Source organism: Aspergillus nidulans, chromosome VIII (genome assembly GCF_000011425.1).
Source record: "Aspergillus nidulans FGSC A4 chromosome VIII".
In the NCBI taxonomy this organism is placed as follows: Eukaryota; Fungi; Ascomycota; class Eurotiomycetes; order Eurotiales; family Aspergillaceae; genus Aspergillus; species Aspergillus nidulans.
Window position 1 is genome coordinate 3300050 of NC_066264.1, and position 12983 is coordinate 3313032.

General features: G+C 51.1%; 4 protein-coding genes across 4 annotated transcripts, besides 1 other annotated feature; 2 read left to right on the plus strand and 2 right to left on the minus strand.

The window, feature by feature from the left end:
* Positions 1-12983: part of a sequence feature (contig 1.7 1..773302(-1)) that runs on past both edges of the window.
* Positions 127-1879, minus strand: ANIA_00501 (uncharacterized protein; the record flags this gene model as incomplete). The annotated part of the gene is made up of 3 exons (XM_653013.1): positions 127-550; positions 629-1660; positions 1716-1879. The coding sequence occupies 3 exons, from the start codon at positions 1877-1879 to the stop codon at positions 127-129; spliced, it is 1620 nt and encodes a 539-aa protein (XP_658105.1).
* On the plus strand, positions 4330-5808 carry ANIA_00500 (putative integral membrane protein; the record flags this gene model as incomplete). The annotated part of the gene is made up of 4 exons (XM_653012.1): positions 4330-4482; positions 4547-4715; positions 4822-5046; positions 5183-5808. The coding sequence occupies 4 exons, from the start codon at positions 4330-4332 to the stop codon at positions 5806-5808; spliced, it is 1173 nt and encodes a 390-aa protein (XP_658104.1).
* ANIA_00499 (chitin binding peritrophin-A domain-containing protein) lies at positions 7071-7803 on the minus strand. The gene is made up of 2 exons (XM_653011.2): positions 7652-7803; positions 7071-7594 (listed from the first exon to the last, which is right to left on the minus strand). The coding sequence occupies exon 2, from the start codon at positions 7580-7582 to the stop codon at positions 7217-7219; it is 366 nt and encodes a 121-aa protein (XP_658103.1). The 5' UTR covers positions 7583-7594; positions 7652-7803; the 3' UTR covers positions 7071-7216.
* On the plus strand, positions 9974-11756 carry ANIA_00498 (uncharacterized protein; the record flags this gene model as incomplete). The annotated part of the gene is made up of 3 exons (XM_653010.1): positions 9974-10964; positions 11039-11188; positions 11260-11756. The coding sequence occupies 3 exons, from the start codon at positions 9974-9976 to the stop codon at positions 11754-11756; spliced, it is 1638 nt and encodes a 545-aa protein (XP_658102.1).

The following is a 12983-nucleotide window of genomic DNA, read 5'->3' on the forward strand; positions in this document are numbered from 1 at the left end:
CAGCAATTTTGCTGGATACCTTCATATCTCACCCTCTAACTGCATGTCCGTGACAATACTGTCAATAGCAAGTCGTAAAACAAGCATGACATAAAATTATTAGATAGTAATGTACCACATACCATGCTAAGCAACATAGGGTCTTCCAAATCCACATTCCCACGCCTTCTCCTCCCTCTCCCTAACCGCAATTTCTTCCTCGTCGCCATGCACGATCCTCCGCTGAGCACCTGTAAACACCTGATCAATTTCCATGGCGGTCTTATCCTTCATCTCAGGAACAATCCTCCATGCCGCGGCCAGGGAAAGGATGCAAAACCCCATGTAGACAAACCCGGTCTTCGCGCCTAGCGCCCCCTCATCGTCATTAAAAATGTAAGGCAGCACGATGCCAAGGATACCATTCGAGAGACAATTGACCAGCCAGCCCAGACCCTGCGTTTTAGCTCGGAGTTGCAGAGAGGACGCCTCGGCGCCGAAGGCGTATGAGGCAGGCCAGATAGTTAGACCGGTAAGCGTTACTACAAAAAGTATGGTCATCTGGGTGTACCTAATTGGTTTAGAGGATCAGCCAGTTGAGTCCGCGTTTTCTGAAGGACCTGATTTGATCTATGGGGAGGCCACATACCAGACAGTCGCAGTTCCAGGGAAACAACCCGCAATGCCCATCCCCATCCAAAGGATTGTGCAAGCGATCAGACCGAAGAGAGTGAGAGGGCGGCGCCCAAACTTGGCTACTGTGATCATGCTACCCACGTTAGCGACGAGGCCTAGCCCGACACCTACCTGGAGGAAGATGAGGCTGGTGTGCGCGTTCATGCCGACAACTTGCATGAAATAGCTGCCTCTGGCGAGCAGCGATATTCCGAAGAGCTGTGGGAGGAGGCAGGCGAATAAAACGACCATTGTTCGGCGGCGATTGGTGCCCTTGAAGCAATCGGAATACCCCGGCACAGAGCCTTTGGCTTTCTTCTCTAGCTCGATGGAGAAACGGCATTGTTGAAAGACCATATCTGCTTCCTCTGTCGAATATGAGAGCTGCTCCTGGCATCTGCGGGCCTCGTCAAGACGATTCTCTCGGATGAGGTATGTCGGGCTCTCTGGCATCAAGAAGGAGACCACGAACGGGAGAACAGAGAATGGCCACTCGGACACAAAGCAGAGCTTGTAGCCTTCTGGCCCGCGTCTGGCAGCCATAGCATAGATGATTATGCTCCCGATCAGCTGGCCCATTAGGATAAAGGTAGGAAAGAGGCCGAGGATCGGGCCACGGAGTATAGGAGGAAGGACCTCAGACATGTATGTTTGGGTAGTACACATAACCTGATTAACGGCGAACCCCTGGACAAGTTTCGCAACAAAGATTATGGATCTGCGGCCATTGATCTCGCTTGGGAGATCCGAGATGTAGGCCACGGCGACACCTATGGCTGATACGACGCTCGCGATGGTGAGAGATCCGCGCCGTCCTACACGGTCCTGGATGTACCCTCCTGCGATAGAGCCGAGTACGCCACCGATTGGGTTTGCGATATTCCATAGCGCAAGCCAGAGGGCTGGAATGATGAGTTTGCCGTCTAAGCGACGGCCGAAGTCTTTTCTTGAGGATGTTAGAATGGGCGGATCGTTGGCGATGGAGTAGAACATTGGAGCGTACGCACTGGAACTCAGGCATAGAGGATACAGATCCCACAATAGCAAGGTCATATCCATACAGGATTATGCCCGAAGCCAAAGCAAAGCACCAGGCCACGGTCTTAAGGGAGTTTCTGGCTGACTGCAGAGCCGACTCGTTCGGTTGGTGCTGACTTGATTCTAGGGACAATGCTCTCCCATGACAGCCCACAACAGCCGGATTCTTGTCGTAAGTCCCCTTCATGTCCAATTGCTTAACCTGTTGTCTTTCACCTCAAAGATCTGAGCTTTCACTGGAGGCGAAGGAGGTGGGCCGCACGCAGTATAAATGCTGGAGACGCAATACGGGTAAATATGGGCATCGTCCGAGACTCACGGCCAAGTCATTCAACAAGGACGGACTTGCCTGCCTCTGCTTAGACAATCATGCAAGATACAGTACACTATTCAGATAACCTCGAGGGTTGTATGACCGGATAGGGTTGCACCTGGCACACCCTCAACGTTCCGGCTCGGCCTCTACTCGCGGTCCGCCTATGTGCTCGATAATTGCAATTTCGCAGCCAACTGAGGAGTGAGCCAGATGTTGACGCTTTCCTTGGAACGCAGTCCGAAATTAACTATAGCACATATCGGAGGTTAATGACACACTCCACACCACGATCCTAGCTCATATTATGCGAACCCGTACTGTGTCACGTTGAAACGATAATGAGGACATAGACAAGCTTGTCTTGCAACAACCAGAGAAGACATTGATGACTCCTTGATGAGATAGTGGCATTGCATCCTACACCTTGTGGGTGTGCTGTGGCTCTTTGCTGTTTCTGCATCCTGACCTTCACCTTCGTCAGCCCCCTTTCCACGGGTGCTCAGATATTCCGAAGTATGACGACAAGCGGATAGGGACATAATTCGGGAGGTTAAACTAATTATTTCCTGTTCTAAAAGCGCCGTCTTTGTGCCGGCCGACTTACATGATTAGGCCCTCGCTGGAGCCCAGATGATTTCCGTTTCTCGCGAAAGAATGGATTGACTAATATCGACATCTCAGTGTATTGAGACTATCAAAACGGCTGACCCGGCTCAAAGTGGAGTCTTTAGTCCCAAGGGTTGCCCTGTGGTGGTGCGAGTCTGCTTCTGCACCGTTTATATGCAGCACCGTTGTCGATATGCAGCTCGCCGCTCCATTGCGGCAGTGTAACGCGAGCACCAGGGTCGTGTGCTGGGGTCAATGTCCACTGACGGAGTGTCGCTAGAAGCGTTGAATTATTCGAGAGGGTTTGCTCTTAACCATCCACTGCGGAGTCCCAAGCTTCTGTCTAGCGGGAGGTTTAGGAGAAACGGTTGGAAAAAAAAGCTAAGAAGTCTCCCCTTGCGTGTCATCAAGTCCTCTCACAGACGTAGGATATCTTTGTCTAATTCAATGCAACATCGCAAGCCAAAGCACCAAATCGCAGACTTGTCCTGCCCTGGTCACACTGATGGATCCAGAGTTAAAGATGCGCAATTCGACTGGAGCCTCACAGGCCGTCATATCCAAAGCCACTTCCCTTGACACTACTTTACAGTCGAGGAAATAGGCACATAGCAGGATTGTTGTAGGCACTACCCCGTTGTGCACCGTGCGGTAGGCCGACATTGAGTGGCTTGCAGAGGCACCTGAGCACCGCTGGAGAACGAAATAGACTATCCCCCTTGCTGGCCTAACCTTTCAGGACAAGAAGGGAAGAGAGGCACCGACTCATCAGATCATACGTTGGGCCTAGGCTATCAGTTGCAAACTATCGAATTTTGAGCAGCCAGACCGAGACACCACGACTTGGGCCGTTGACCCGAACCGTTGAAGCCAATCTACGTAATTTGCTGGCCCTCTACACTTTGAATCAGTGAGCTATATCAGGTTACGTACTTGCTGCTGGTGAATATAATTGGTTCCTTCTCAGTCCCGGTAACGCACCACTGAAAAGTGACAGATCCTCGCACTAACCCCAACTCTTGATCCACTGGCGCCATGGGTCAGTGATTCCAATTCGTCTTTGTTTGAAGACGACAGGTCAACTATGCGTAAATGGCTACTGAAGACCCGCCAATGGCATTTGTACCTGACAGCAGGTTTGTTGTTAATCTGGTCGCAAGTTGTCAACTCTGATCACTGCAGAAGACGAGTCAGATTTTCCAGCCTCGGCGCCGTTAGCGGGTGCCCTGCCGCAGACTGAGATATGACCTATTCATTTGCCTCGAGTGATATAGACGCCCCTTCAATAAATGGCAGCTGCTTCCAAGGATTTTATGCAAGGTGTCAGTTATGACGGCTCGCGGTGGGCCATGCTGCTTGCTCTTGCACCACACTATGTGATTGTATTGACCAAGAACCGATGGCAGGAGGGAATGATAATGGCCTTGGACTATCGAACTAATTTGATGCTGACTCGGTACCGCATTTGACATATCTCGTCCTATCCCCGCCATTGCTCTATCACACTCCCTATTTCGCTGGGTTGGCTCAAGCTAGCTTTGCTTGAGCATTGCTCTCTTACCAGTTACCGTTTCGTCATAAGCTGTCAAGATAAACGAGTCTTGTCAGTACTTCTGGCACTGCAAGAATGGCCTCATGGTGCGCCGTACCATAGCCGTATATCAGCTGTGGCACCCCTTGGAAACATCAGAGCCGGGGATTTTTCCACAGCCAATATGGCCGACCACGATGATCGATCAGGGCAGCTCAGAGCGATTGCGATTACTTTCATTCCGTTGGTCTGCATAACCATGGTACTGCGTTGCTACATGCGCGCCAAAGTCATCAGAGCAGTCGGCTGGGATGACGGGGTCATGGTCATAGCGCTGGTATGCAACTTCTTACCAGGCCTTGCTTCAGGGAATGCAGCTGACAATGGGGAAATAACTGCAGCTCTGCTACATCATGCATGTATCGTGTGTCATTGGAGGCAGCTTTTACGGCCTCGGCCGCAAACTCGGACTGGATACAGATTTCCAGCGGATAGCAGTCGCGGTGAAGGTTTGGAGATACCGCTTGCCTGGAGAGCTGAATCCCAAGATCTTCTCCATTCTGTCTTTCGGTGGGTGCTGACTGGAGATAGTACATGTGGATCGCTCAGCTCGGCTACGGCTTAGCGACAGACCTTTGCAAGATATCGGTCTGCCTGTTTCTGATGCGACTTACAGTCAAGCCATTCCATACTCGACTTCTGTGGATCTTGCTCATATATACTGCGATTCACGGCGCCTATGTTATTCTCGCCGATATAGTCCGGTGCTGGCCCATCTCGTATAATTGGAATCAAATGACCCTGGACCCGCGGTTCAAGGGGACCTGCATAACTTCAAAGCAAAGCAAGATCATCGCGTATGTGGCAACAGGTAGCTTACTGATCATCGATATCTGTCTTGGTGTGATCCTACCGGCCCTGATCGTTTGGAAGCTTCAGATGCCGAAACAGTCCAAGCTCGCGGTGTTGAGCATCTTGTGTCTAACTGTCTGGTATACCTCACAATACGAAATATCTACTGCGATTCCGCTGACTAGCTAGTGCTACTGTTGCCATCGTCGTCCGCATCCCATATATGGACGGATACGCTGCTTCTGATGCCCTCTGTGCGTTATCCCCCTGGCCTTCCCGTCCTATCAACCCCCTAACACCGGATACCTCAGATGCCGCCGTCGACATGCTCATCTGGGCTTACATTGAGCTCAGCCTCGGAATCATAGCCGGCAACCTTGCCACGCTCGGCCCTCTCTTTCGCATCTGGTTCGGCATCGTAACGAGCCGCGGCAATTCCGCCTCGACCAGTACTCCCAAGCCGACGCGCTATTTCCGGCGTCCGCGTGGCGTCCACGACATGTCCTTCCCTTTATCCACATTTGACGAGACGGGCCGGAACACACTTCGTCCAGATAAGCTTCCGATCATGGTCACACAAGTTCAGACCCAGCATTCGCACTCGGCGACGGCGCACGATGCAAATAACAGCCAGGAGCAGCTGACGCTTGATCATGGCCGTGCTCGCGGCACGTCAGCTGCGTCGAGTAAAGAGCTAGCGCTTGGAGCTGGGCCAGAACCAGAATCGCGGATGGAGATCTATCGCGGGACGGAGGTGATGCAGACGTTCGATGTTGACTCTACGGTAAATGTTGCTGAGGAGCGGGTTTAGTTATTTAGGCTCATATGTTTTAGACGGCATATACTCACTAAGAACAGACGGCCTCGCCTTGCGCATGGTAAATGCGGCCCTTATCACTTTGGCGGCTTGATGGCGTTCGCATATATAGCTATTTTATATATTCGTCATATTGCTGGTTGGAAAGGGATTCAATGTACATAAGCATATTAACCAATCATGCAATAATTATCATGGACTCGGAAGGAAAGGACCTAACGCAACCATAACTCGTCAGAGTTTAAGCCTGGTATTTTCACACCAATTGCCCTATTGCCGCTTGCTTGCCTCGTAGTGGGGGGAGGGTGAATGTAGTGGTCTCACTAAACCTGGGTATTTAGGGTTGGGACTGGCGCGGGGGATGGGCGTGCATTTACTTCGTACATATGATGGCAGAACCGTCAGAGAAAAGGCACAAAGGGTGAGGGCTTTTGATCTCCGCTGACAAAATTGAAGCCGTAATGATCAATCACGATCACTGGGCTGGTCTGCAATGTTCTTTTCCACGGGGGTATTCTCCTTAAGTCTGCATGAAGGTCGGCCCAAGAGGAGTCGGAAAGTTGAAGAGACGTTGTGAGGACATCAGTATCAGCAATAAACTAAAGGAAGCTTGAAATCCATTCAATCGCCTCTCTCCGTGTTTCTGCTTTTAAACCTGATCACTTAGATGCACCGAGTGTCCCTGCCTTGTGGCCCAGTGTTCTCCAGTTGCTTGATGCGTAGATATCTATCTTTCTCGCCTGAGCCTACTCCATTCCTGAAAAATTGAAGAATCCGCAGCATGCGTGCTTACAACCTAGTTGCCCAGAAAGCAGAACCACGAGATACCGGGGAGGTGAAGCGGCCAGCACCTGCCAAGTGCATTTCAATCCCCCAGAGTCGGGCTCTATCTGCTCTAGGGAAATCCAAGCCTGGTCCAGCTCACCACTAGCTTTGTCTGGAGAGGAGCGTTAACTGCGGTAGCTGCAGCTTCCAAGGCTTCCAAAAGCGAGCCAGGAGTACTACCGAAGTTAGTGCTAGAGGCATGTCAGGATTGCCGACAAGCACACTAGAGCCGTCCCGGTGCCTTGTCCACAGCATGTGCATGTTAAGCTAGGATTATCAGACCTGTATAAACGGTGAACGGAATTCTGCCTGGGGAAGCAAGGCAGATAGTTCGAGTATCTGCGTAGGCCATCTATGATTCGGTAGTCATTCTATCCACTGAAGCCCCATTCTTCTTAGGCTGGAGTCAGGAGACATCATTAAACATAATGTTAAAATAAGTATTGTAGCACCCTAACTCTACAATGTGAATATTAAAATTAGTTTGTAGAGGGTAAGCGTAAAACAAGACACCACTCGCCCGACCACTAAGGTAGACAGGATAATTCCCACTCGAATAAAGGTATAAAGTAGATGCTCAGTGACGCCCAGCGCCAGACCAATGACCCTCATGGCCCTTCTCGTTCTTCGACTTGTCCCACCCAGAATGTGAACCAGAAGCACCTTCCTCGGCACCGTGGGTCCAGGAATGAGCCCGGCAAGAACGGACCTTCCACTCATAATCGCAAACGCCGATCTCGGGACTATACGCGGTGCCGGGGCCGCAGGTCTTGCGCACGGGATGGCCGCCCGCAGCGCACTCGAAGAACTTGTGGCAGTCGTGGTGGTCGGGCCAGCTGGCGCCAACGTGGCAGCTGGTGCCGGGAGCGGGCGCCGCGGTGACAGGCGCGAGGAGGACAGAGAGCGATGCGGCAAGCAGGCTGAGGGTCTTGGTGAGTTGCATTTTGAACAGACTCTGGGATAGTTTAGTATCTGACTTGGCTGGATTCAGCGGGAAGGACACGACACGTACGTATGTATGTGCAGATCTTAGAACAGATAGAATATCGACACAGGAAGTGATATAGAACAGTAAAGTAGGTAATAATAGTAATAATATCCAGAAAAGAAAAAGATCTGGAAAGAAGCTTTGTTGTCGAGCTGGGTTGTCGAGCTGGTGTCGGATATTGTTGTCGTCGTTGTCGATGCGAAGTTGATAGACCAGGAACAAGCCCAGAATTTATAGATCAAACAATCAGGACACTGATCAATCCACCAGCAAAGAAACTCCTTCGAATGCCTAACAATCACATGAGCACATCAAGTTGATCCAGAGGTATGCCTCTAGCATTCCATGTAGACAGTAATAGTGTGAAAAACAAGAAACTCACGAGAAGAAATTATACGGAAGAATGCTTGATGATGATTTGAAACGAGCTTGACAGTCATTTAGGGATCCTGCGCCAGAATATGCTCCAGGTACAGTGGAGAGTCGTGCCTGTACCTGTTCCTAGCCTAGCATTCCTGCCAACCAACTTCCAAGGTTATAGTCCCGACAGCCCAGGCCTGCATTCCTGGCCCTGTAGCTGAACTGCCTTCCGGAATCCACTCTGCACTATCTACATCCATAAACGCAAGGTTCGAGACTCGACTCTCCGAATGTCAGCGTAGACTGGCGGCCAGTTCACTCGGTACCTGCAGCCGGACCACAACCCAAAAGGGCAGCATTATAGCATACCAGGACGCATCGCCCCAAGCCAAGTTCTTCGGAGCGTCTTTCCCTGTGACTGGGTCTACATTGGCGAAAAAGCGTCCGTTATAGTACCCACATTTATTCAACCAGATTTCGACTGGATGAGCTGCCGGCTCAACACTGCATACGGTGTTTGTCTGAGGCCAGGCAGAGAACCCGCTGCTCATACGCGAACAATGCATAAAATAGCCTGGACTTTGCTCAGCCTTCTTCACTGTTTGACTATCTGCGGCAGATACTGGTGGATTTGCGTCGTTGTTGGCGCTGGGTAGTAGCGAATGCTGAGGTTATCCTCGCTCGTTCGCTCACCATTATTAGTATTTGGGCAGTGCCACAGATACCTGCCAATCTATAGAATCATATAACTTCGGATCATTTAGTGACTTGCCTAAGATGTTTGGACGATCTAGAAACATAGACCGCCGTCGAGAGCGAGAATCTGTAAGAAGTACACTATTAAACATATATATATATATATATATTCGTGATCAAGCACAAGCAGCCAATAGTGGTTCTGCATTCACGGCGCGTCTCACTACATTGCCTCGAATCCCGACGGCTACTGCTCCATTCGTCAGCGGTCGAGTAGCTTTGTGCAGTTCGTTCTCGTTCTGCTATTCCCGCTCCTTCTGCAGTTGCTAGGCTGGGGTTGCGGCTATCCTTCGCTAGGTGCAGTGGAATATATACCCCAGAGACCAAGTGGGAGAGCACCCAGATGCCTTCATGCTCTTGACGAGGCTGTTTCAATAAAGCACATCATATCAAACCTAATCGTATCCCAGGCCAATGACCAAGAAGCCAAGAAATAGTCCTTGTTGCCCAAGGTTCCCAAGTTCCCTATCCTATCTGTTCCAAGGTAACTGCGAATCGCGGGCCGTAAGGTGCTTATTACACTGAACCATCTCCCAATGAAGAGATCATAGGGATAGGGCTCTCCTGCTGAGAGTGACCGCGACTGCTATGATACTACTGAACCGGTTCTGAGCTTTGTGTGTGACGTCTCGCACATCGTTCTGTTGGTCTCCTGGATCCTCCTAGATTGTCTATCAAACTGTGGTTCTCGATGCGTTTCTGATTTGTAAACCAGTATAGACTTCGGAGTATATCCCGGTCTCCCCGATAACATAAACTAAATGTTGAGTCATCGTCTCCAATTTGGGGAAGTGATGAAAAGTGGGGATTCCCCAATTTTCTTATCAAGATTTTTTTTCTTCATTGCCCCCTATAGTTTCAAGCAGCAGTATAGCTACAGAGTATGAACTTGGAAATAACGACTAAAATGCTCAGCATTAAGATTAGAGAACGCATGGGACCGTTATCGCTACCGAGGCAGATGTATTTGCGATAGACGGCTTCAAGCGTAACAAGTGCCTTTACAATATAGGGCTGATGCAAAGCTGTTGCTGATCAATCAGGATCCCCAATTTTAAGCAAGTTGGGCTGATCCCCAATTCTGATTTCACTCATAAACGGCACTTGATACCCGATCCCAAAAACCTAGACACGCCAAAGACTCCCTATCTGTCTTCGTACCCTATCTCCCGCAGGAGCTCGAGGTTCCTCTATCCAAGTGCCCACGAGAGGTGAATCCCCTGCACCATCATGGCCCCCCATTCGAGCGCTTCGAGCTCCACGCAGATAGAACCCGATCCCCAACAGGCACAGTACGAACACGAACTCGAAACTGAGAAGAAGCCCGCCTGCTTGGACCAGGAAATCGAATATCTCTATCTCGAACTCGACACTCCGCTTCCCACCCCTTGGATCACTGCGCCTCCGGGACCGGGCCAAAGCCCGGCTCCCGAAGCGCCCAATCTTGAAAAATATACCTCGCCCTTCCTGTGGCCGAAATGGCGCAAGTCGATGATGACCTGGATCGCATGCGGTGTCACTGGATTGGCCGGGTACTCGGCCGGAGAGATCACGCCTGCATCAAGTCAGTTGACAGACGATTGGGATATCAGCGCGGTAGTCTATAACCTGGGTATCACTCTCTTCTGCATCGGGTTCGCGCTTGCGCCGATGGTGCTCGCCCCGTTCTCGGAGATCAACGGGCGGCGCCCGATCTTCGTCGCTAGCGGAGTGCTCTTCGTTGCGTGTATCGTAGCTTGTGGCGGGACAAGGCAGTTTGGCGGCTTTCTGGTGGCCCGGTTCTTCCAGGGCGTCGGGGCGTCGACCTTCTCTACCATGGTCGGCGGCGTGATCAGTGATATCTACCATGCGCATGAGCGGAACACGCCCATGGCGCTGTTCGCCGCGGCCGCGCTCTTCGGCACGGGGCTGGCTCCCCTGCTGACAAGTGTGATAGTAGCGCATACCTCGTGGCGGTGGATCTATTGGTCGCATGCAATTGTCTCTGGGGTGTTTGTGCTCATTATCTTCTTCTTCTTCAAGGAGACCAGAGGTAGTGTGATCCTGAGCCGCAAGGCGGGTGCCCTGAACACGTACTACGAGCAGCTCGAGGCCGCGGGACACGTTGGAGTCCTGATGGGAAGTGACCCCAAACCAAGACGGATCAGGTGGAAGGTCAAGAGCGATGAGCAGCGCCAGTCGCTCGTGCAGATGATCAGCATCTCGCTGTACCGGCCTTTTCGTATGTCTTACCCCTCTTACCCCTTATCGGTTCGGTCTGTAGGTGAGAAGATCACTAACTAAGGGATGATACAGACATGCTCGTCACCGAACCCGTTGTCTTCTTCTTCTCCCTCTGGGTCTCCTTCAGCTGGGCCGTTCTCTACCTGCAGTTCGGCTCCATCCCGCTCGTATTCAAGACGAACCACGAATTCAATATCGAGCAGACCGGTGCTGTTTTCACCTGTACGTGCCCAACCCCTGCACACCCCTTTCCAAACGGCGCATGCCATACTGATCTTGAAACTTCAATAAAGCGATGTGCGTTGGTTCCCTCTTAATCACCGTGATTTCCATCTACCAAGAGAAAATCGCAAACCGGTTCAACCTGCTCCCTGCCACTCCCGAAGCCCGGCTCTACTTCGTCTGCTTCGAGGCCGTCCTCATGCCCATTGGGCTCTTCTGGTTTGGCTGGACCTCCTCCCCTTCCATCCACTGGATCTCGCCGACGATTGCGATCGGGTGCTCAACTATGGGGATCTTCTCCGTCTACCTGGCCGTTTTCAACTACCTCGCCGATACGTACCACCGGTACGCGAGCTCGGCGATTGCGGCGCAGAGCTGCTGCCGAAATCTGCTGGGTGGCGTGTTCCCCCTCGTCACTAACGCAATGTTCAATAATCTGGGGTTCCCCGAAGCAAGCAGTCTGCTCGGCGCCATTGGAGCGGCGCTGTGCCTTGTGCCGTTTGTGTTGGCGTTTTATGGGCAGACGATTCGGGCGAAGAGTCGGATGGCGAGCGAGCTTGCAAAGTAGAACGCTTTTGTGCTTAGAGGTGGTTTATCTGGTCTGGGTTATGACCGTTGCTTTATGACCATGACTTTTATGACGTATTGCCTACAGTTCCAGGTGGACTTGGCAATATGAGATGCATAATAATTAATACTTAGTACGAAAGCTTTGAAGTGGCAATGGTTCCAATATTGACTAGGAACTCAATGAAACTGCATTTTGCCTATTTGGTTTGAGCGACATGGCTCTTCTTGAGACCGATTAATTCATCACTTCTATCATTCAAGTTTGTCTATACACTGTGAAGCCACGCAGGCCAACCGGGCTATCTATTGTGCTGTCCCGGTGCTACAATTCTCAAAGTTGCTGAGATTTCTAGGACGCCGGGGGCAAACAAGTCAGATTGCGGCGGATTGCGGCGTCGTAGCTATGCGTAGATATCCAATAAAGCATGAATGATTGAATGAACGAATGAAATATAACGGCATATCTCAGAGTTATCCGTTCTATACTGTTGATAATCGGGATACTGATCGGAGCGCATTATCAATAATCCGATGACCGTTCCTTCTAAGGCCTCAACGACAGTAGTCCATCTTTAGATCTTGAAGCATTCATTGCCCAATAAGAACTGCGTTCAAGGCTACATCCTAGTCGACCATTGTTTGATCCATTCGCCGTTATCGGCAGCGGTGCGCGATCTGACCCTTCAAGTACCAAGGCACGGCTGTTCAACCTCAAACGACCAGTTGAAGGCGAAGGAGAATAAGCAGCCATTGAGCCATGCCATTCAGCGGTAAGGTTCTACTTTTGGATTGTTTGGATAATTCCGAGTCCGTCTTTACTACAAATAATCCGGAATAGAGCACAGTAGGGCTGAGATGACGCTGCAGAGTGGAGTGCGTACGTACGGCCTCCACTTGGTGTCAATCCTTACCTGGGCAACGGCCCCGTGAAATACTCCCAAACTGTCGAGGGCTCGGCAGTCATTTCCAGTATTCGCATCACATGATTGACGAACTCAGAAAGGGGAACACAATTGCCATGGCACGACCCAATGCTTATGGCGTAAACTCCGTCAAACCGTGAATATGTTTGGAAAGCAAAGCAGGGCTGCGGGAGACGGCACAGTTCCCCGCCGGGACTTGGAATTATACATGCGTCTAGCAGTCAGATCAGGGGGATCGCCGGCACTCAGTGTGGCTCATTAGAGAGTAGCGGCTTTGCTGAGGGGCATCGTTGTTTCTGTCG